Source organism: Theropithecus gelada, unplaced genomic scaffold (genome assembly GCF_003255815.1).
Source record: "Theropithecus gelada isolate Dixy unplaced genomic scaffold, Tgel_1.0 HiC_scaffold_15884, whole genome shotgun sequence".
In the NCBI taxonomy this organism is placed as follows: domain Eukaryota; kingdom Metazoa; phylum Chordata; class Mammalia; order Primates; family Cercopithecidae; genus Theropithecus; species Theropithecus gelada.
The window spans coordinates 3,006,518-3,031,783 of NW_020257641.1; the positions used below are offsets into that span (position 1 = coordinate 3,006,518).

General features: G+C 43.4%; 1 protein-coding gene across 1 annotated transcript in view; it reads left to right on the forward strand.

The window, feature by feature from the left end:
* Positions 1-10,749, forward strand: part of LOC112617144 (band 4.1-like protein 5) — a 173,364-nt gene extending 162,615 nt beyond the window's left edge. The window contains exons 22-25 of the mRNA XM_025373879.1: positions 6-80; positions 2,649-2,690; positions 3,051-3,181; positions 10,332-10,749. Of these exons, the coding sequence (XP_025229664.1) occupies positions 6-80; positions 2,649-2,690; positions 3,051-3,181; positions 10,332-10,398 (315 nt within the window). The 3' untranslated portion in view covers positions 10,399-10,749. The remainder of the gene's footprint in view (positions 1-5; positions 81-2,648; positions 2,691-3,050; positions 3,182-10,331) is intronic.
* The last annotated feature ends 14,517 nt before the right edge of the window (positions 10,750-25,266 follow it).

The window sequence follows — 25,266 nt, forward strand, 5'->3', positions numbered from 1 at the left end:
CATAGGAGGCTACAGATGAATTGGATGCCTTGCTTGCATCTCTAACCGAGAATCTGATTGATCACACAGTTGCACCTCAGGTAAATATGCTTTAAAACAGTATGATGGAAAGAAACTTCTGTTTTGAAAAATGTTCCTGCTAGATTCCAGTTTTTTCCTTTTTAATAATTCATGGTTAAACTTTCCATTGGATAAGAGTTTATGTTTTAGTAACCACTTAGCATTGCCTCTCTGTCCTAAAATTTTACCACTTTGAATTTGTGTATCACTGTATAGAAATCACATATTTCTATAAGCCTTTTATAATTCAACATCATATTAAATAACATAAGAGAAAACATGGGGATAAAACAGCTTCTTAAGACAATAAGGATATATTTAATTTTAACAAAAGTTTTACAGAAAGATGAGAGCATAAGAATGGCATTGAACATATCAATCATTATTACAGTCTGGAAGATACTCTCGTAAGTATAATTGTCCTTCAGTACCTGTGGGGGATTGGTTCCAGGACTCCCCTTGGATACCAAAATCCACGCATGCTTAAATCTCATATAAAATGGTGTAGTGTTTGCATATAACCTACACATATCCTCTAGCATATTTTAAATCATCTCTAGCTTACCTGTAATATCTAATGCAGTGTAAATGCTGGTAAACAGATATGGTATTGTTTAGGAAATAATGACAAGAAAAAAAGTCTGCACATGTTCAGTATAGACACAACCATCCTTTTTTCCCCTCCAAATATTTTCAATTCACAGTTGGTTGAATCTGCAGATGCAGAACTCATGGATATAGAGGGCCGACTGAAACAGTTTCTTCCCTCCAGGGATGAGAGAGAGAGAAATGACTAATTTTGCTGGACACAGTGGCTCACGCCTGTAATCCCAGCACTTTGGGAGGCCAAGGCAGGCGGATCACTTGAGGTCAGGAGTTCAAGACCAGCCTGGCCAACATGGTGAAACCCTGTCTCTACTGAAAATACAAAAATTAGCTGGGGGTGTTGGTGCACACCTGTAACCCCAGCTACTTGGGAGGCTAAGGCAAGAGAATTGCTGGAACCTGGGAGACGGAGCTTGCAGTGAGCCAAGATAGCGCCACTGCACTCCAGCCTGGGTGACACAGTGAGACTCTGTCTCAAAAAAAAAAAAAAAAAAAGAAATGACTAACTTTGTACCTTATGAGTGATGTGACAAGTATTGCTGTAGCAGTTAGATGCCATCCTGAAGGCTTGGAAATACAGATGATACTTTCTGTGGTATCGAATGTTTGCTTACATCATTAATCCTCCAATTTTTGTGTATATCAGAATCACTTTGAGGGGATGTTAACACACAAGATTGCTGGGCCCCACCTCAGAGTTTCTAATTTTGGTATATCTTGGGTGGGGTCTGAAAAGTTGTGTTTCTAACATGTTCCCAGGTGATGCAGATGTGGTGTGGGAACCACCCTTTGGGAATGACCAGCGTAGATTAATAAACAAAGACTTTACCAAAGGATAAGAGTTAACTGCAAGTCTGGAAAAGTCTGTCAAACTATTTTTTGTTTACTACTTATGATATTTTTTTCTCTTATTTCCTGCTGTTAACATGCATCTAAAAAATATTGGTAGGAAAGTCATACTTTGTGGGTTGGGTTTTGTTTTTGTTTTTTTTTTTTTTTGAGATGGAGTCTCGCTTTTTTGCCAGGCTGGAGTGCAGTGGCGCGATCTCAGCTCGCTGCAACCTCCGCCTCCAAGCAATTCTCCTGCCTCAGCCTCCCGAGTAGCTGGGGCTACAGGCGCATGCCACCACACCCAGATAATTTTTGTATTTTTAGTAGAGACAGGGTTTCGTCACGTTGGCCTGGATGGTCTTGATCTCTTGACCTCATGATCTGTCTGCCTCACCCTCTCAATATGCTGGGATTACAGGCGTGTGCCACTATGCCCAGCCTGTGTTTTTATTCTTTTGGTGGTTATCTAATTTATTAATACCTGGACTTACATTAGTTTTTTCTTAAGAGTATCTAAGGCCACCAATGCAAGGACTAGTCTAAATTACTAGTAAAATGGGTGGGTTTCATTAGTTTATAATTCTACACATAGAAGATCTGTAATAGAAAGCTAGACATTTAAAAATAATATATCAAAGGCCTTGTGAACCAGGAGCAATATGGGTGTTTTTATTGCTGCTTTCTTCATGCATACATGATAATTAGAGAATGATCTGCATCTAAACAGATTATTTTTTCTGTGTACTTTCTTTGTGCTGTTTATTTGGATTAGTCACAATCCATTGTTCAGGCTGCAACCAAGAAGGCTATCATTATTTGTAATTAACTGAAATTTCAGAGAATAAAATGTTAAACTGAATAGTGGGTGTGGGGTAGGGGCAGTCCTATTAAGTGAACTGAAAGTAGTAATAGATTCTTGAATGGTAAATTTTTAGATAAGAGATTCTCAAAATTATGACACTTTCTTAAGTGGTGACGGATAGCATCTGTGTTGTATAATAGAAAAGGGTCTTGGATTTAGAAGTCCACGTCAGCTCAAGGAACACCATTAAGAATTGCCCTCCTAGAATGGATTTTGTAATAGATGTAAGTATTATAAGTATGAAAATAAGTCAGTCTTTCCAAAAAGTAAATACATAAAATTATTTTAGGTGTCTTCTACATCCACGATCACACCTCGGTGGATTGTTCCGGTAAGTTCATGTTATTTGTGATTTTTCTTCTGGCTACCCTCTCAGGGTAAGGCCTAAAGGATTACTGGGTTCTTTGTTTTTCCTTAAAAATGTGAGGGTTGTTATCAAAGCCTTGTTAACTGAACTTAATGGCTTCAAGCTAGTGGCTTACCCTTTCTGGTTGTAAGTGTTTGTCAGGATGCTGGCAGAAACAAAAGTAAAAGTCTGAGACGAAGAATAGTTAACAAAACAAAACAGTCATAATTATCAAAACTATCTTACTTACTCTCATATTCAGTAGTGAAGCTTGATTTGGAGCTGAAGTGCTGACCAGGCAGGTATTGTTACCTCTGTATTTAGATGTGTGTGTATCTCCCACAGCAGAGCGGTGCCATGTCTAATGGACTTGCGGGATGTGAAATGCTTTTGGCAGGGAAGGAGGGACACGGTAATAAAGATGGAATCTCACTGATCTCTCCCCCAGCGCCATTCTTGGTAGATGCTGTGACCAGGTGAGAAAATTATTTCTCAACTGCAGTTCTTAGGCATCTATTAGGAGGAAAAAAATAATAAAACTTATTATCTCTAAAACAGCAATGTTGATTCTTCCCTAACTGAACTGTATTGAAATTGGATAAATCTTTTTTCTGTTTGTTATTTAGTGTAGTGGCTTTTTCTTGTCAGTAGCAATTTTCTACAAAATTATGAAGTATTTTCTATTAGCATTTCTTTATTAAGTCTTTGCTGAAGATATTAACAGGCTTATCTTTAAATTTTAATATTTGTTTTAAAATCAGTTTGTATTGTTTCCTTTGATGCTTTACTGTTATGCTCATGCCTACTATAATAGTGATGAATGATAGTGCCCGTCAACACAGGGCAAGAGGTGCAGTACAAATGGGTAAGGGAGGATACTCCCAGGGTGAGAGCCCTGAGATGCCTTTACCGACACATATTGTGAGCTCATTTCAACGCATTGCTTGCTACAAACAGAAACTAGACTCAAAAACTAGAGCTTTTTGTTCAGCATCTGGTTCTTCAACTTTTGATTGCTAGAACCATAACTGCACCTGTTTTACAAAAGATTTAGAATTGCCTTCACTTCTACCTCAGACCTTTTTTCCTGATTATATCCCCCATTTCACATATCCTCTTGAAAATGTGGGTCGGCTGAAATACATGCTTTCCTAATTAGAGAAAGGTGGGGGGAATTATTAGAGATTATTAACTGGAAAGAAATTCAGTTTAATTTAAAAATTGTTCTCACAGAGTTTAAAGTAGCATATTACTCACTCAGCAAACACTTATTGAATGTCCGTGATGGACCAGGCATTGACTGATATCTGACACTGAAGATAACAGTGAACAAGACAGATGAGAGACCTGCATTTGGGAAGCTTACATCTAGTAAGAGAGCACTTTATACAAATGTAATGGATTATTTTTCTAAGCATTTGTATGCCTACTAATTATCACTGTAAAAATAGAGCTGCATACAGAGAACCTGATGGTAATGCTTTGTAATTGAATTTACACAATAAAATGTGAGCTCTTAAGGACTTTCAGATTAAAAATTGCAGATAAAAGCAGAGCTTATCTCTGTTTCTTCCTAAAACTCATGGAAAGGAGTAATAAAGGGCTAAAGAGATAAAAATTACAGATCAGTGGAACAGAATAGAGTCTAGAAACAAACTCATGTGTAATACAGTTTTCTGGTTTATGAAAAAAGTGATGGTGCAATGCTGTGAGGAAAGAATGGTCTTTTAGTAAATCAGCCGGACAGATTAGTTGTCCCTGTGGGAAAAAAACAATCTTGACCCAACTCCATACCATTCACAAAAATCTATTCTGGATGGATTGCACATCTAAATATGAAACATCAGATAATAAACTTATAGAAGAAAATATGAGTGAACTTACTTCTGACCTTAGAATAGGCAAAGATTTGTTTAAATAGCTCACAAGGAGCTTTAGTCTTACAGGAAAAAAAATCACTTGGATTACATCAAGAAATTTTGTTCATCAAAAGATGTAATTTCAAGATATTATGGAAGGGGAAACTACAGAATAGGAGAAAACATTTGTTCTCCATCCCTCCTTCTGTCTCTGTCTCCCTCTCTCACCCCTTCCATTCTCCTTTCTCCCCAACCCCAGTCTTAACTTTGTATGGCAAAGGACCCACTCATATCTAGAATTTATAAAGAGCTCTTCCAAATAAGTAAGCTAAAGACAGCATAATAGAAAAATGGGCAAAAAGCTTGAATAGGCAGTTCACAAACCGATATCCAAATGGCCGGTAAGCATTCTAGACAATATGCAACTTGATTAGTCTTGGGGAATGTAAATTCAAACTACCATGTGACAGTGCTACATTATCACCAGAATGGCTAAAATGAAAGATACATAGTAGCAAGTGTTGGTGAAGATACGGGGCAACTGAAACTCTGTAAACTGGAGTAATCACATTGGAAATAGGTTTGGCAATACAGCTGAACATACCCAATGATTCAGTGATTCTATTTTCATGTACATACCCAATGGAAATATGAATATACGTCCATCAAAAGACATGTACAGGAATTTTTATAGCACCTATATTCATAATAGTCCAAACTGAAAACCTTCCAAATGCACATTAGCAGTTGACTAAATATTAGAAAAGAACAGTGAAAATTAATAACTACAACTAAAATATAGCGGTGTAGATGAATCACATAAACATAATTGTATTAATTCTCTACTTCCGTGCAACACCTTACCACAAACTTAGCAGCTTCCAGCAATACACACTGTAATCTCATTTTCTGTGGCTCAGGAATCGGGATGTGGCTGAGCTGGGTTCTCTGCTTCAGGGTCTCTCACAGGCTACAGTCAAATATTGGTGAAGGCCAGGTTTTCATCTGAAGGCTCAATGGAAGAAGGGGCACCAGCCAGGGCTCTTGGCAGGATTCAGGATCTGAAGACCTGTTAGACTAAGGAACTCAGTTCCTAGCTGGTGACTGGCAAGAAGCTGCCCTCAGTCCTTACTATGTGGGCCTCTCCAAAGTAGTTGCTTACTTTATTCCAGCATGCAAACTGAGAAAGCAGTAGAGTCTGCTAGCAAGACAGAAATCACAATCTTGTATAGTCTAATCACAGAAATGACATCCTTTTACCTTTGCTGTATTCTGTTGTTGGTTAAAGCAAGTCACAAGTCCTTTCCACACCCAAGGGCTAGAGATTACATAGGAGTGTGAATGGCTGGAGATGGAGATCTCTGGGGTTCATCTTGCAGTTTCTGCACTGTAATAAGGATAAACAAAGTCAAGTTCAAACAGAAGCACAACTCTATAATGGTTACCCTTGATGTGCTGATGAATAAAAGAGAGCCCAAAAGCAGCTTTGGGAGTGCTAGTCGTGTTCTGTTTCATATTCTGCATGCTGATTACAGAGGTGTATTCAGTTTGCAAAAAGTTGTTCAAGCTGTAGACTCATGCCTTATGTGCTTTAATATACGGATGTCATAGTAATTTTTTAAAATGATGACTGGGTCCCCTCTCCACAGATTTAGATTTACTTTGCAGTGTTTTCTGTGTGATACGGTGTTTCAAAGGCATCAAGTCATGAGGACAAAGAACAGGAGAGGAGACATCAGCAATTAAGAGATCTCAACAAGTTTTGGGAAGCAGCTAAATGATAAGTGGTAACCAGTTTAGCAGAGTGGAGTAAACTAAGATCTAAGCCTGAATAGGGGAGGGAGTAGAAACAGAAAATAAAAAGCAAGTCAGTTCACACTGCAGAACCCTGAAAAGGCAACGAAATTGTAGGTACCAGATATTTGTGAAGATGGAATACAAGGTGGGGCTGAGAACATGGGGATCGGTTGAAAGTATTTATGCCCATTTCACCCATCTGCCATCCCACCACCCTTGCTCATTTTAGCATAATTCTGAAGTGTTCCCTCGGGAGGAGCCAGGCCAGAGAGGCTCTGGGTCTGGGAATTTCCATTTGGAATAAGGCTCCAGACTGGACACGGGAAGACTAACTCAAAGTCCACACACTGAAGGGTGAAATTTCCAACGTTTCTTCTTTTCTCAGTTTCCTGAATGGTGTTAGCTAAGTATAAGTGTCTGAGTTGAAAAAGTAAGAGGCTTATTCTCTGGAGAAACCAACCAACCAAAGAGAAAAAGGCCTGCACATACATTTGTGGATCCTCTGATGAAATTGCCAGGAATCTGCCAGATAATCACCAGGGAGCCCATTCGTTGATGAGTTTTGTCCATATATACACAGGTCCCGGAGACATTCCAGAGCTTTTCTTTTAAATACAAAGAGAGCTAACGATTGTCAGATATGTGAGGAAAGACCAGAACAGGTAAACTGAAAAAGAAGGAAATAAAGGCAATGTGAATTTTGACAAATAGAAGTAGGAAAAAAAAGGCAATGTAAATAACAAAAGAAAAGGTAACAAAATGATAGTATCTAAATTTAGAGAGAAGATACTGTATCCATGCAACAGTAACAGGAAACTTTAAAAAAAAAAAAAAAAACAAGGAAGTATTTTTAGAAATTATTAACTATATTAAAAATGAAATCCAGAGAGTGTATAAAGATAAAATTGAGACAGTCTCCCAAAAAGTATAGAATAGAAAGATGAAAACTGGGAGAGAAAAGAAAATTGGAGGATTGGCCTAGGAAGTCCAATATATGAATCATAGAAGATCTAGAAAGAACAGTCAGTGGAAGGAAGAAATTGTCAAAGAAAGGAATCAGACGTTCTCAGAACAGAGGACTTGAGTTTCTAGATTAAAGGAGTCTACTGAGTACCCAACACAGAGAATGAAAATAGACTACACCAAGGAGCATCATGAATCTTTAGGAGGTCAAAGTGAAGAGAGGATGTAAGTCTCCAGCAAAGGGGAAAAACAGAGTACGTACAAAGGATTGGTAATCAGAATGGCAGCAGACTTTACTGACAACTGGAGATAATGGAGTAGTGTGCTTTCTGAATCCTGGAGGGCAGTAATTTCTCACCTAGAGTTTTCCCAAACTATCAGTGAAGTGTGAGATTAGAATACATTTTTAGATGTACAGTTTTCCTAAAATATATACTTTCCATCTAGCCTTCCTCAGGAAGCTACTGGAAGATGTGTTCCATCTAAACTGGAAGATATGTTCCTCTTTTTTATCCAAAAAAGAAGTCATGGGACCCAGGAAGCAGTAGAGAGGTGCAGGGATTTACCCAGAGAAAGGTGAAGGGAAGTTCCAAGATGGTAACTGCCCAGTGGGTCTAGAAAGGATCCTGTCCAGATTCAGAAAGGAAGATATAGAGTTGCAGAAAGGATTTTGCCAAGAAAAACACAGGTTCCCCACCCTCCAGTTTTTTAAAAAAATTATATTATATGTCTGAATGTACTGAGCAGAGGTCCATGGTTTACCTGAGAGGTTACGGATAGATGAGAGATTTGTATAGAAAACTGAGAAGTACTCAGGAGGCTGAGGCAAGGAGATCGCTTAAGACCAGGCGTTCAAGACCAGCCTGGGCAACATGTTGAGACCTCGCTTCTTAAAAAAACAACAACCACAACAAATACCCACTAAGCCATCACAACAACAACAAAAAGAGGCAGTTATTCAGTCCAGGGAAAATAAAAGTTGTATAAAACATGAAATATACTGATAGTTGTGAAAATATTTACATAATTACAACAAACACTGAATTTTAACATGATCAAAATTGGTCATATAGCTGTGCTGAAAAGATGAGAAGGCAGGATTGTGGGACTGGGGAGAGGGTGGAAGAAGGGTAAGCGTTCATAGTCCATAGGAGGAAGTCACTGTGTAAACACATCACCCAGAACAGTTAGAACTCTGGGGGCTGTGAGGCAGAATGTCTGGAGGCAGGTTTGTTTAAACATTGGCTGCTGGGCCCCACCTCATAGTCTGATTCAGTATATCTGAGGTGGGGTCTAAGAATGTGCATTTCTCGCAAATTCTAGAGACCACACGTTGAGAAACGGGTACACAGAAAAGTGAAGGAAAATACCAGGAAAAGAACCAGTTGATGTCCCTTGAAGTAGGAATAGAATGGTACGGGTGACTGCTGTTTCATTCAGAAATCTTGTTACCACTTTCGACATTTTAAATTATGTCCTTTGTATTATGTACTTTGATATCGTTTTACGTTTTAAACATTTTTAGAGGCAGTATCTCTCTCCATCACCTGGGCTGGAGTGCAGTGTCATGATCATAGCTGACTGCAACCTCCAGCTCCTGGGCTGAAACAATCCTCCTGCCTCAGCTTCCGAAGTAGCTGGGACTACAGGCATATACCACCCGCACCTGGCTAATTACATCTATATATTTGTAAATACGTCGTCTCACTTTGTTGCCCAGACTGGTCCCAAACTCCTGGTCTCAGTCGATTCTCCCGCCTCCCTAAGTGCTGGGATTGCAGGTGTGAGCCTCCTTAGGACCCAGCATGTTTTAAGTTTTTTTTTTTTTTTTTTTTTTTTTTTGAGACGGAGTCTCGCTCTGTCGCCCAGGCTGGAGTGCAGTGGCGCGATCTCGGCTCACTGCAAGCTCCACCTCCTGGGTTCACGCCATTCTCCCGCCTCAGCCTCCGAGTAGCTGGGACTACGGGCGCCCGCCACCACGCCCGGCTAGTTTTTTGTATTTTTAGTAGAGACGGGGTTTCACCATGTTAGCCAGGATGGTCTCGATCTCCTGACCTCGTGATCCACCCGCCTCGGCCTCCCAAAGTGCTGGGATTACAGGCTTGAGCCACCGCGCCCGGCCTCATGTTTTAAGTTTTTATGAAACCAAATTAGATATCGTTACATCCTTGCATTTAAACTCATGAAGCTCACTGATAGCAGAAACTCGTAAGCCTTCATGCAGAGCCCATGTCTTTTTATTTTTCACACAGCTCTAACAAAATAGATTAACTGGTGCAGGAACACAGACACAGCCATCTAGGAATATGTAAAGAAACACAGGGCTGGGTGCAGTGGCTCACGCCTGTAATTGTGGCACTTTGGGAGGCTGAGGAGGGCAGATGGCTTGAGCCCAGGAGTTTTGAGACCAGCCTGGGCAACATGGTGAAACCCCATCTCTACAAAAAAATACAAAAATTAGCCGGGTGTGGTGGCACAGGCCTGTAGTCCCAGCTACTTCTACTTTTGGGAGGCTGAGGTGGAAGGATCATTTGAGCCTGGCATGTTGAGGCGGCAGTGAGCCGTGATCATGCCACTGCACACTCTAGCCTGGGCGACAGAGCAAGACCCTGTCTCACAAACAAACAAACAGAAGCAGCAGCAGAGAACAGCCTGCTTCGCTTGCTGTCTCCTGAGTGTGTTGGCCTTGTGCTCAGCACAGCACTGTTCGTGATACTCATACTAACCCTGACTCATTAAGAAATGGTTAAGTGTGTTTGGCATATTTGTTAAGAAGGGGAAAATCGTGCTATCTTTACATTTTATTTCAAAATGAAATAAGCAGTGTTTATCCAGAAATATCCCTTCTATAGAATATCGCATTGCCAGGTTAGGTGTTACTACATACTGACTTAGGTCTGTAATCTGCTGTACCCTCAAAATGCTCTATATGGCACTAATGGAGACATGAATGTCCTCTCCCAAACCCCAGGGGTTCCCTGAGTAACCCGTTCTCTCTTCCTTTCAGCTCTGCTCCCACTTTGGCAGAAGAAGCTGTCCTGAAGCAGAAGTGTTTACTGACCACTGAGCTCTAAGGGCCTGTAACTGGAATATGCAGTTCTCTCCAGCATTCCGTCCTGGGATCCATTTCATCTAGAATATGTTGGATTCAGGAGCTTGTCCATTACTTGTAGGTAAAAAGCTCCACGTAGATTTGACTTCAACTCTGTAAAAAAGACAGCTGTATTTTCCGTCCAACTGGAAAGGTTTAATCACACTGCATAGCTGCCCAAACGAGCGTGTTTGGTCTTTGACTTTCTATACTTCTATAAATGTTAAAAATTCCCGAAACAAAGGAATGTCTTTTTCTGGGGTTTCCTTCAAACTCTTGGCTCCACCTAGCGGTTCTATTTGTTCATAACAACTTCATAACAAGGCTGTTTCTGGTAGTCAACAGCCTTTTGAAAGCTATTTCCATCTAATGTCAGGGTGAGCATCCTTGATCTGGCTGCCTGTTAGAGAAATTGCACTTTTCCCTGACTTACTAGAAATCGAGAATTTAGGAAATTAATGTGGACACTATAAAGGCAGACTTAGGGCCAACTTTTTTTTTTTTTTTTTTTTTTTACAATTATTACAACACTAAAGAGAAATTTAGAATATAGAGAGTTTTTAAATGTCTCCCATTCTTTGGATTTCTTATTGTACTGGCTATCTTAATATTTCAAGTTTACATCAAGATAAACCCTGAGAAGAACTACAGAGAAATCAAATAAAATCCTGTCATTTTTTTCAGCCTGCCTTTCCACAGGAAGCACTCACAGGCACTGCACACGTATCCTGTCACTTTTCAGTGGGGCGGGTTACTGTTCCAGAGACCCTGGGGCATTTACCGCGGCATCTGCACTCCTCCCTGAGCCCAGTGGGGAATGCAGGCCGCTGTAGTCTCAGGTCTCGAAGGCGCGGCACAGCAGTACTCCACATTGCTTCCTATTTGGACATAGACTTCATTTCCTTTCAGTATAAGCGGAATAAATTTAGAGCTTTCAAACTAGAAAAGAAATGAAACAAAACAAATACGCCAGGACCAAAATAGGGACTAGGAACAGGGGTAAAGGGTGTTGTTTCTTAAATACCTACCGTGTGTGAAGCTATACACAGCACACTGAAAGAACCTGCATTGCACTAGGAATTCTGTGTTCGTTTAAAAGAGATCTCTAGAATTTCCCCATCCCTTTGGGCCTGTACAAAGAAATTCTGGATGTTCATATATACTCCACACAGAAAAATAAAGTATAGCAATGTCCATCTGTAATTCTAAGACCCAGAAATAACACTATTTAGCTTTATAATTTTCGAATGAACAAGGTAAACCTCAGTTGCCATGGGGAAGGAGGATGATGTGGAAACCATATTGGTAAAGTTGTTAATCACTTGTTACGGAGAACCGATCTTAAGCTACACCTCCTGGAATCTGCTTTCTAGTTTTCTGTCCTGCAATATGTATACAATTAAGCACTAATGTGTACTGCTTAGCATAATAAACATCCAGTCTTACCATCTTTAAAACTTCATGGATTGGACTTTCCTGGGCTCCTTATAACACAATCATGTGTCCAGGCAAACACACCCTGGTGTCTGACTGGAAAGCTCAGGAATTTTTATCCTGCACCGTTTCCCAGGGAGCTGTAGTGATTGGAACCCACTTTCGCACAAAACACTTTTGCAGAAGGAAAGTCAATGCTTCTTGCTGGCTGCCTCGCCTTAGCCACTATGCGAAGCTTCTGAGTTTCACTGGTGGGGCTCTTGCCAGTTCTTAATTATAGGACATATTTTCTCAAAGCTGAAAGTGACACCTAGAACCAGGATCTTGACCCAAGACATGATGGAATGAGCATCAAATGTTCAGTGTCTTGGCAACCGTAGATGTCCTACAGGATTACAGTTGTGCTGCTAGGCCACCACAGAGCAGCTGAGGCATTATGGCTTGGAAGACCTAAGTTTCCCATCCGGTTCAGGAGGTGACAACATCCTTATTTTAAACTTCCTAAAATTTAGGAATTAGGTAGTTGGACATATTCTGTGACCTTATGTCTTTGGATACCCGTATTCTTGACAGAATATTGATAGGGACTTCGTTAAAATTCACTTGAATCTCAAGTTAAGAGGAAATGTTGTCTCATGCCCTGACATAAAGTGGTAACCACAGAAGTTAATACTTGAATGCTGAATTGGCCCCGGCAGATGAGATAAGTGTCAGGGACTGGTTTCCTGTCGTAGCTGCTGCTGCCGCCATGGCCAGAGCTGCTGTAACCACTCTTCCTGTCCTGCTCCCCCGAGAACAGTGTGGTGGGGAGAGGCAGGGCTGAGGAGGCCTATGAATGTGGCAGGTAGGGAAGAGGAGATGTCTGTCTCTTGAGAAGACAGAAGCATGCGTGAACCCATCAAGGATGCTGGCAAAGAGAGAGGTTGGAGATGACAGTGGATGAGAAGCAGGCTGGTGAGACTGGGCTGAGGTCGGAGAAGGGCAGCCGGGGGCACTCCTGAGAGTTTGCTGTGTGCAGGCCTCAGAGCACGGTGGGGTGGCGGGGAGGAGAAGGGGCAGCCAGGGCACTCCTGAGGGTTTGCTGTGTGCAGGCCTCAGATCATGGCGGGGTGGCGGGGAGGAGAAGGGGCAGCCTCCCTGAGGGCAGACAGAAGAGGACCCTCAACTCAGTCCATTTCATAGCCCTGGTAGGGGAAGTGGGAGTTGACAGGGTGGTTTAAAATAAGATGTGAAGGTTTCAGTTACCTGCTCTAGACTTTGCCTGAGAACTCTAGACTTAGTGAGACCTAATTTGTGGCATGTCAGTAGCATCACCTTTTGACACACAGGAGGCCACGGTCATTTCAGTCCTGCTTTTCAGGAGACACTGCTGAACAGAGGAATGATTCAGTTCCTTGTGTGCTTATTTCCTTAACATGTATACATTGTTTTAAGAAAAAACTTTTAAAAATATTTCTTATAGTCTCCTAACATTTGTCTCTACTTTGCCTTTGTACAATCACAGATATCCTATGGAGATTTAAGGATGAAAGCCCTGAGTTGTTCTTGGGTTCTTGGATCTGGACTGCTTGTTATTTTATGCTTCTCACTTCTGGCTAAAACTTGCACCTCTTCTCTTAGCTAAGCCCCAAAATGAAAAGTCTATTATTCCTTCAGAAGTCTTGCTAGCAGAATTATTTGTCAGTCACAGAGAGAAAAATCCTTGCTATTTTTCTAAGAGTCTTGAGAAGCAAAGTTTTTGTCTTTTCATTGAGAGGAGTCAGCAGTCTCGTTCTGTAAAGGACGAGAGATGGTCAATACTGTCCCACTCAGCTCTGCTGGCGCAGCACAGCACAGCACAGCACAGCACAGCAGCAGCTCGAGCGCAGCTGTGTTCCTGCAGAGTCTCCTTTACGAAGCTGCTGGCCGCTCCTGTGAAACTCTAGAGCGGTAGGTGGCTGTGTGAACCGGAGGCTGGCAGGTGCCCAGATAGGGTCTGCAGTGTTACCTGTCACTTGGAGGCAGCCAACACTTCTGGACATTGCACCCTCATTTACACAGGTGGCAGCTGAGCGAGGTGCTGTTGTGGGTGTCTCAGCTCCTTGAGTCTTTGTGAGCTCCCACCAAGTTTTAACTAATCATGCCCTTGGCCACGTGGTTGCTTGGAAACTGGGGTCTTCTGCAGACGGAAGAATACACATTTCTGTATCATGTCCTTTTTATCCTCTCAAAAATTTAAACACTACTTCTTCAGTGGTCAGAAGAAAGTTGGAAACTCTTCCTACATATTAGGTGTCAGGATGAGGAAATTTGTGTGAATTACAGAAATTTGCCCTGAGCTGAACGTGGCTGTGTTAACGCATTGGTAGAGCTGTGGTTCCTTCCCAGTTCTGAGAGACAGGATCTGTCAGTCCCTGTGTCACCACATGGCTTGAGATGATCATTCAGTTACTCGTCAGGATTTCTCCTCTTCAGAGATTTTTTTTTATAGCACAGATCCCTTTGCCCCTTTTATCTCTTTATCTGGGTATGATAGGTGGTTATGAGGGTCTCACTATTTTGTGTTTACCTTTTTTATGTGTAAAACTTTGCAGTAGCATTTAAAGTGTAATTTATTTTTCTATCAAGTGCACTATTCATTTAGTGTGTTCCAGTTTTATATGACTTGTATTAGAAACACTGCACTGAGCTGTTTGTACACTGAAATGAGAACTCTAGATGTAACTCCATTCAAATAAAACTTGTGAGACATTCATGTTTTTGCACGCTGTTTCTGTTTCTTGGAACTGTGATTCCTACATGCTGACTTCAACAGAATTGTTAGAGCAGAGCCACTGTTGGTAGGAACCTGCGGAAGCGAGCAGACACAGCCGCACCATTTTTAGGTTGATTTCAGTGTTTGTGGTGTCAATTTGAGAGTAGGGGCATTTTCAAAGGTTGAAAACCTCATTGGTCGTCCCCAGCATATCCTGGAAGGCACAGTGGTCATTCCAAGGAGCAGCATGGTGCAGTAGCAACACAGCTTTGGGCACCGGATCTGGGCTCTCAGGTTTTCTGTCTGAAACGGCACATGAAGTATGTGTCACAGTGGGTAGTAGAGAGTACGCAGGTGTTCGCTGCTCCTTCCTCTGGCCCCCACCAGTCCCCAGGCTTCCCAGGTTTGCACGGCACCATCCAGTGAGGAACGGCGCCACCTGGGTTGGTTTCCGGACTTCTGCTGGGCAGAGGCATACCGCACCATATGGGTGTTGGCAAAGCTTCTGAGAAAAGTTGAAAGTCTTCTCTTTCCCTCTCCCCTCTGTCTTCTGCCTGGGGAGAGGCCCAATGGGGCCATTAAAACTAAGGAGCTTTTCTCTGCTCTTTGGAGATGTATGGAGAGGGGCTGGAACCCAGATTCAATCACCTGTCCCAGGAGCTCTTCTAAAAGGAATTTGTTGGCAGTAAGTAATGAAAGCCACCAATAAGGAGCGAAAACAACTCATTGGAAAGATAAGGACAGACAGGAAGGTGGAGGTGGAGGGAGTGTGGATGGTATCTCCACAGGCGCTGCCTTAGAGGGCACCTGGCCAGGCTGTGGTTCCCCAGAAGGAAGGGGAGTGGATACTGGGATACCAAAACAGCCACAAAATAAACCCAGAATGGGTTTTCATGGCCAGCACCAGGAAAGACCTGGAGGGGCTAAGAGGGTGCAGACCTCAGGTCACTAAGGTTATTGTCAGGCCCAAGAAAAAGAACTCACCATTAGTCTGGTGGCAGGGTGGTGAGTCAGAGTGATCTGTCTCTAGCCCCATCCTTGTCCCAGCAGATATTCAGCCCACTGTTCTTAGATTCCCAGGCTCGTCCTGAGGAGAGACCAGCGGGGTGGCAGAGCAGCCCCCTCCCCTACAGCAGGGAACCCTCTGCAGCCCAGGCTGGCGTATCCTTCAGACTTGAAGTGCACCAGGCAGAGATAACAGTCAGCACATGCTCTCAAGCTAGCAAATCATGATGTTAGGGCAGGAATTGATTTTCAAGATGACCGGTCCCAGCCCCTCGGTGTGTAGATGAGGAAACAGGTCATGAAAGGGACAGGAACTTGCCCTAGTCACATGGCTAGGGATGGAAATTCAAGTCTGAGCGTCCAGGACACTGTCTCACTGCTCTTCTTTTGGTAGTTTTTCTCTCAGCACGGCTTGTCTCGGCTTCCTAAACTAGACTTGCAGCAAAGAGTAGTCTGAATCTGCCATGTCCCCAAGGCCTTTCCAACCTGCATCCAGAATTTCTGCAGGGGAAGTTAATCTGTTCAAATCCTCGTGGCTCCAGAAGTGCCTTCCCGAAAGAGAAGAAAACCATCACATGTATCTGGAGGGGGCTTCTGCCATCCTTCAGGGTTCCTGAGGGACTGAAATAGCCTTTCTTCTTGCCTGGGTTGTAGCCAATACCCTTCACCTTGGAATGATTTTTCTGCTTACCTTGTGCTGTCCCCTCGAGAGCTCTGAGTACAATCTAGGTGGTGAATTCATAGGTACTCACGGGGAAGCGGCACCATCTCCCTGGAAACTCTCACTTGGTTTGCTGCTGATTGTTAATCTTGTTCCAGGTTAGGAACTCTTGCATATATGGAAGCATGGCATTTTTGCATGCAGTTTCGTGTGCTCAGCCATGCATGGTGGCTCACACCTGTAATCCCAGAGGCTAAGGTGGGTGGGTTGCTTGAGCCCAGGAGTTTGAGACCAGCCTGGGCAACATGGTGAAACCCTGTCTCTACAAAAAAACAAAAACAAAAATTAGCCAGGCATGCTGGTGAGCACCTGTAGTCCCATCTACTCAAGAGGCTGGGAGGATCGCTTGAGTCCAGGAGGTCGAGGCTGCAGTGAGCTGTAATCCACTGCACTGAAGCCTGGGCAATGGAGTGAGACCCTGTCTCAAAAAAAAAAAAAAAAAAAAAAAATCATGTACTCATTGGTCCCCCAGGGGTTCTCAGGTTGGAAGCCTTGCTCAGCGGACTAACGATGGGAATGTCAGGCCAAGGAGTGGTTGGGATGGAGCAGGCAAAGAAAGAGGGAGCCGTCCGGGGCAGCTGGCAACGCCTCTTAGCGTTGGTGAGTAATAGACGCTCAAGAAATGCATGTTGAGTGAAGCCTTCGAAACATACAAAGTTCTCTGCCTCAAAGATTAAAGCACACAACACTTTTAGGCCAGCCGTTTTATATGAATTAGTCCTGAATTACAACACACGACACCCTATTGGAACCTCATCCACCAATCCCTCTGCCTTACCCTTGTAAAATGGGGATGATTCTAGTACTTCCTCACAGTGTGGGAAGTTCAATGAGTTAATACTGCAGAGTGCTTATAAAAGTGCCAACAAATGTCTGGAGTGTGAGCTCTTGCCATTATTTATGGTGGTGGTGGTGGTCTGTTCTTAGCCAGTCTTCATTTCTTTGTCTTCTTCCCACCCATCTGGCGAATCACCATCACTGGAGAGATCCAGCCACCATCTCTGAGGGCCTGGCCTCAGCTGCAGGAGGGAAGGCACCCACAGAGCGGATTCCTGGTCACAATTTCTTGGGTCCGCCTCACCTCCAGGACCCAGTTGCCTGGTCTGTTTGTACTCCAGGGCTCCATGGCAGCTGTCTCAGTCTCCAGTCTGTCCCTCCTCAGGGGCCCCTCACACTCTAAGCAAATGGCCTCATGTCTGCCTTGCAGATGAAGGCAGAAAGCATCAGGTGGGAGCACTCTCAGCAGCCCTTCCTGTGTCTGCGCCCACATTTCCTCCTCCCTCCCTGTTCAAACGGATGTGCTCATTCCACAAGTCGTACCCCAGGTCCCTCACCATCTCCCTTCTAAGGGGACTTACTCTGTGGACCTTCTGTCTCCTGTATCTTTATGCTATGCTTCCCTAAACACCGTTTCCCTATAAAATTGAAACCTTTCCAAATGTTTCCCCCTTTAAGATGGGCAAGAGAAAGTTCTCTTTCTCACGGCTCCCCCTGGTGTCCTCCGTGTTCCTCTTTCACAGACACACTTCCTGAATGGGTTGCCCTCTGTCCTGAGTACAGCCACAGTAGTCAGGCCTTCTTGGCCCGGCCTCATGACAGCACCTGATGTCCTCTTTTCAACTACCCCTCTTTTCTTGGTTTATTGGCTAGGATAGGGTAGATGACACTGTAGTCACGACCCAGAAAATCTCGGTGGCTTACAAGGGCCAACAGCATCGTTTGCAGGGCCTACTGCAAAATGAAAATGCAGAGCCCTATTAAAAAATGACTGAGGATTTCAAGATGGTGACAGCAGAGCATTAAACCAAACCCAGGACCCTTCTCAGTGCCAGACATCCACGGAGCCAGCTCTGCTTACACCGAGGTTCATTTCTCACGCCACGTTTCCATTGCAAGTAACAAGAGGGCTTTCTGCTCAAAGCCACGTAGAGACCCATGCCAAGAGATTTAACATGTATTTATGATCTCAGAGACAAGGAATGACACTTGGGCTTGTCACATTTTTGCCTACAAGTGACACACATCACAGTTGCTTGCACTTTACTGGCAAGAAAAAATCACTCGGGTGTGTCTGAGTTCAAAAGGTGGGCACAGGGCAGGGCACTGGTAAAATAGCTTCCTACATGTGGTTTAACACCAGCTTTTCCTGGTTTCTCTGCCAGTCTGACCACTACTTGGTCTCCTTTGTCCGACTTTCCTCTTCTGCCCGTTCCTTCAAAGCTAGGGACCCTCATTCTCGGTCCCACCTGTTTTCATTCCCACGCTCCTGAAGCTTCAAATCCATCCATGTGCTGGTGCCTCCAAAATCCCCGTTACCCAGATCTCCGTCTGGATTCCCACTCCTAGTTCCATTTGGATTTCACAAAAGCACCTTAGACTCAGTATATCTTAAGCCAAACTTAAAAGTCTTCTGCCAAAGCCCTGCTCCCCTCCACCTGCCAAAATTGCTGCTTCTCAGAGACCTGTCTCAGTGAACTATCCGAACTGTCTGTTTCTCCTCCCCTGTCTGACCAGTCTTCAAATCCCACTAAGTCTGTCTCTGAAATATCTCCTTATCTCTGCAGCTACATCCCTTGAGCAAGTCAGCATCTGGCCTGAGCTACTGCAGTTACCTTCCCATTGGTCTCCCTGCATTCAGCCAGTCCCCAATCCAGTTTCAAATCTATAGCCAGAAATAGGCCATAATCCTCCTCTGCTTGAACTTCCTCAGTGGCTTCCCATTGCCTTGAAAACAGAACCCAGACTCTCTGTGGCTTCCACGGCATGTTCTACAGCCCTCCCTCATGACTGGGCATTTCCTCGTTCTGCCAAGAACTAGGTTCTCCAAGGTATTACCTCTAGGGTCCTTGGTTTGGAGTCAGGTCACATGTCACTTCCCCAGACGTCCCTCTGAGCACCCCAACATCAGCCTGTCCCCTTTTGCAATCATTACTTGTTTAACTGTCTTCCTCAGTCATATGAGCTCATTGATTGCAGCATCTGGGCACCCAGCACACCGTCTGCCATGCAGTTGGTGCTCACATATTTGTCAAATGAATGCTGAACTGATTAAGCACTCACTGTGTTCCTCTTTGTTTCCTACTAGGAACTTAATGTAGGTTTCCCCATTTGGTAGTCTTTATCAAAACATGTTAGGTGCTTACAAAGTGCCAGCAAGTCTTGCTGCTAGTGGATGCTGGACCAGGATTTGAACAGGTCTGTTTGACTCCAATGCCTGAGTTCAGCACTTCTCAAACATCAGGCAGTCACACGTAAGTGACCAATCATCCTGGATTCCCCTGGACTGAGAGGGTTCCTGGGACATGGGACTTTCAACACACAAAAAACAGGAATGTCCAGGGCATTCCCGGGACCATCTGTCACTCTATTCACCACTGTCACAATCTTTGCCACGTGTGTGTTAGTTACTTCATGTTCATATTTTTATATTTTATCAACTTGCTTTCACTTAACCTTATCCTAAAATGTAAATTGCAGCTTTTAATGGGCTCCTTACATTTTTTCTAATATGCATTTAAAAACAATTACTAAAATGAAAAGTGTTTCATCTGTGTATCACATAAAACCATCTCAAACATCCCCAGGCGTTGGCTTGCCACCCTCGGGGAAACCCTGGCCAACCCGTGCACTGCCCAAGGCCCAGGAACTGTTCTTCCTCCCTGCTTCTGGGCGCTCCCGGAGAAGCACTGTGTTGGCCCCTCCTGTAGCTGGAGTGTCAGCACTGTGCCTACTATGATATGTAGGTTAGCTCTTTCAGTGGCCACAGCCACTCCACGAAGGTGGTTATCACAAAGACCTAGATGAGCCACCTGAACTTGGGGAGGTGGGGACAATTGGTAAGCTGCTTGTCTGGGGCAACATGGATGGTGCTTGTCACAGTCGGGATATGAACCTGGGTCTGCCATGGTCTATCTCAGGCAAGGCCAGAAGCATGGGCATAGCTTCTTGGGCAGGCCTGGTTGATTTGGGCTAGCCTTGGAACTCTGCATCTGTCTTTTTCTCAAATATGGTCTACAGCTCTTGTCCTGAGCTCTTTGACCTCTGCCTTGACACTTCCCATCAACTGAAAACTGCCTGCATTCACACCAGGCTTCTCCAGCAGGTCCATTTATGGGACACTATAGAAAGTCCTGCCTCCGTAGAACCCACTCAGATAACCCGCTTTGCCGCTCAGCATAAGGGTATGTGCGCATGGCTTCACGGTATTCTCTGACTTCCTCTCCTGTGCAGGGCCAGGTCTAGGGTGAAATAAATGAGATTTCTGGAGCACGAAATGGAAGAGGCATCCAAGACATGCTAAGATTTTGAGAGAACAGCCCTGTCACTGGCTCTGAGATGCTTCAGTCTAGTTTATAGGGTTTAGTCCAGGGAAACTGGGGGTCTGGGAGGTCAAACTTATTAGCATAATGAAATATGTTTTCCTTCATTTTGTTGACATTTGCACTGATAGCACAAAAACAATGTTGCACCTTGGGGCAAATCAAGAACAATGGCAGCAGGCTGCATGACGAGTCCACTGCCATTTGATGGGGGTTTGAGAGAGCCTGAAGTGAAGATCTGGAACTGGAAAAGTGGAAACAGCTCTGAAAAACAGATTTTATGGAATTTGAGTCCAAAATGGTCAAATCAGCCGCCCACAGAAGTGTGTGGAATTTTCACTCTGTTGTCACATTGCTTAAAAGGCCATAAAGCTAAAGATTTACTTGGCTTAAGGAGGCTCCTCTTTCATCAGTTATTTCCTGGATGACACGGCCTTAGTGTGACACACCAAGTTCCACTCCACTGGAGGAAGAAGCCCTTCTCTGGCCTGCGTGTAGGTTGTAGAGATTTGGGGTTGAGGGGGCGATGATCAGGCCATATTGAAGCCTGGTGCCTTGTGAAGGGAGGACAGTCATGGTAAAGTGGCATAGAGGACAGACTTTGAAGCAGATGAGGATACTGAAGTCCATAAAAGAGAAACAATCTGAGACAGGCAAGCAGCAAAAATAAACCTGAGTTCATAGAGCAGCCGTATTAACAATAGTTAAAAGGTCAAAATAGCCCACATGTCCATCACTGGGTAAATGGATAATCAAAATCTGATGTATCTGTGCAATGGACTATTATTCAGCCATAGAAGTGAAGTACTGATAAATGGTACGACATGGATAAACCTTGAAAACATTATGCTGTGTGAAATGAGCCAGGCACAAGAGGTCACATATTGTATGATTCCAATAATATGAAATATCAAAAGTAGGCAAATCCGTAGAGAAAGAAAAGCATATCACTGGTTGCCAGAAGCTAAAGTGTGGGGAATTTGGAACAAGTACTTAATGGGTCCCGTTTGGGGATGATGAAAATGTGGTGGAACTTGATAGAGGTGATGGCTGCACAATACTGTACTAAATGCCTCTGAATTGTACGCTTTTAAATAATTCATGTTTTGTGAATTTTACCTCAATAAAACAAAAACACTGAAGTGACAGCAAGGAAAATTACCAGGAAGAAAGGCAGACATTACATAATGATGAAAGAGTAAATTCACCAAGAAGACATAATCCCAAATGGGTATGCACTAAACAAAAGAGCTTCAGAATACATGAAGCAAAAGCTGATAGAATTGTAAAAAAAAAAATATACAGATTCTCAACTATAGTCAGAAATGTCTTCAACACCCCTCTCAATATACAGAAAATCTGTAAGGATATGACAAACTTGGACAATACTATCCATCATCCTGACCTAATTGACGTTTATAAAACACTTCACCTACTAGCACTAAAATACACATCATTTTCTAGTGCACATTGAAGATTTACCAAGATAGATTGTGTTCTGGGCCATAAAACAAATCCCAATAACTTTTAAAAGATTCAAATCGTGCAAAGTATATTATCTGACAATGATGGAATTAAACTAGAAATCAATGACAGAAAGGTATCCTCTGGTATTTGGAAATGAAATAACCCACTTCTAAATTACTTACTGGTCAAAGAAGAAATTAAAAGGAAAATTGAAAGTATTTTGAAATGAATGAATATAAACACACAAAATCTCAAAATTTGCAGTCAGCAGCAAAAGTAGTACACAGAAGAAAACTTATGGCACTAAAAGCTTATATTAGAAAAGGTCTCAAATCAGTGACCTCAACCCTTATCTTACGAAAACAGAAAAATGAGAAAGTAATCAAATCCAAAATAAGCAGAAATAAAGACACACTAAAGAGTAGAAATCAGTGAAAAAGAAAACAGAAATTTTATAGAGGAAATTAGCTGGGCATAGTGGTGGGCACCTGTAGTCCCAGCTACTTGGAAGGCTGAGGCAGGAGAAGGGCGTGAACCCGGGAGGTGGAACTTGTAGTGAACCGAGATCGCGCTGCTGCACTCCAGCCTACGCGACAGAGCGAGACCCATCTCACAAAAAAAAAAAAAAGAAAAGAAAATTTATAAGTAGCCAAATATAGTTCTTTGAGACCAATAAAATTCATAAGCCGCTCATGAGTTAAACCAGGAAAAAAAAAAAAAAAAAAACAGAAGTCACAAATTACTAACATGAGGAATATGAGACGTGGTAGAACTACAGAATCAACAGAACTTATAAGGATAGTAAGGGAGTACTATCAACCTTTTATGCCAATGCATTTGACAACTTAGAATAAATAACATATTCCTTGAAAGACACAAAGTACCTGAGGGAGTGACGTAAGGTGCTCATCTCTGTTTTACCTAACTTGGAATTCAGGCCAGAAGAGCAGTGAGCATCACTCAGAAATTCTTCAAGCAGAACTAACAACCCTCAGACACCTGGGGCCAAAGATAATAGTTGAAACATACAATAGACTGCCTGTGTCAAAACTGGGGAAAATTTCTTTGGGAAATTAGAATATTCAAAGCAGCCGTTTATACTGGGGGAATTTAGAAAGCCACACATGTGCCCAGGGCAAGACCCATGCTCAGAAAAGACCTAAATTTTCACCTGGGGCTTATTCCTAGACATAGGGCAAGCCATAGTGCAAAGAAAATGCTTAAGTGTTAAAGGAGGGTCCTAGGACACAGTGAATTTGCAAGGCCTGGGAGAGATACTTTTACTTTTTGTCTGTTTGTTTTAGCTCCTGGCATTCAAAGAAATCTGTCAAAACACTAGCTGAACACAAGTGACCAACCCAACAAGAATTATTACAGTCTTTCCAATAATATTTTGAGTAAGTCACTAAACAAATGGACTACTGTGTCCTTCACCAATTAAAAACAAAACCAAGGGGGGCGGAGCAAGATGGCCGAATAGGAACAGCTCCAGTCTCCAGCTCCCAGCGCCAGCGACACAGAAGACCGGTGATTTCTGCATTATCAACTGAGTTACTGGGTTCATCTCACTGGGGAGTGCCGGACAATCGGTGCTGGTCAGCTGCTGCAGCCCGACCAGCGAGAGCTGAAGCAGGGCGAGGCATCGCCTCACCTGGGAAGCGCAAGGGGGAAGGGAATCCCTTTTCCTAGCCAGGGGAACTGAGACACACAACACCTGGAAAATCGGGTAACTCCCACCTCAAGACTGCGCTTTAAGCAAATGGGCACACCAGGAGACTATATCCCACACCTGGCTGGGAGGGTTCCACGCCCAGGGAGCCTTCCTCATTGCTAGCACAGCAGTCTGCGATTTAACCGCAAGGCAGCAGCGAGGCTGGGGGAGGGGCGCCCGCCATTGCTGAGGCTTAAGTAGGTAAACAAAGCCCTGGGAAGATCGAAATGGGTGGAGCTCACAGCAGTTCAAGGAGGCCTGCCAGCCTCTGTAGACTCCACCTCTGGGGACAGGGCACAACTAAACAATAACAACAACAACAACAAAAAAGCAGCAGAAACCTCTGCAGACGCAAGCGACTCTGTCTGACAGCTTTGAAGAGAGCAGTGGATCTCCCAACACAGAGGCTGAGATCTGAGAACGGACAGACTGCCTGCTCAAGCGGGTCCCTGACCCCTGAGTAGCCTAACTGGGAGACATCCCCTACTAGGGGCAGACTGACACCCCACACCTCACACAGTGGAGTACATCCCTGAGAGGAAGCTTCCAAAGCAAGAATCAGACAGGTACACTCGCTGTTCAGCAGTATTCTATCTTCTGCAGCCTCTGCTGCTGACACCCAGACAAACAGGGTCTGGAGTGGACCTCAAGCAATCTCCAACAGACCTACAGCTGAGGGTCCTGACTGTTAGAAGGAAAACTAACAAACAGGAAGGACACCCACACCAAAACCCCATCAGTACGTCACCATCATCAAAGACCAGAGGCAGATAAAACCACAAAGATGGGGTAAAAGCAGGGCAGAAAAGCTGGAAATTCAAAAAATAAGAGCGCATCTCCCCCTCCAAAAGAACGCAGCTCATCGCCAGCAACGGATCAAAGCTGGACGGAGAATGACTTTGACGAGATGAGAGAAGAAGGCTTCAGTCCATCAAACTTCTCAGAGCTAAAGGAGGAATTACGTACCCAGTGCAAAGAAACTAAAAATCTTGAAAAAAGAGTGGAAGAATTGATAACCAGAATAATTAATGCAGAGAAGGCCATAAACGAACGGACAGAGATGAAAACCATGACACGAGAAATACGTGACAAATGCACAAGCTTCAGTAACCGACTCGATCAACTGGAAGAAAGAGTATCAGCGATTGAGGATCAAATGAATGAAATGAAGCGAGAAGAGAAATCTAAAGAAAAAAGAAGAAAAAGAAATGAACAAAGCCTGCAAGAAGTATGGGATTATGTAAAAAGACCAAATCTACGTCTGATTGGGGTGCCTGAAAGTGAGGGGGAAAATGGAACCAAGCTGGAAAACACTCTTCAGGATATCATCCAGGAGAACTTCCCCAACCTAGTAGGGCAGGCCAACATTCAAATTCAGGAAATACAGAGAATGCCACAAAGATACTCCTTGAGAAGAGCAACTCCAAGACACATAATTGCCAGATTCACCAAAGTTGAAA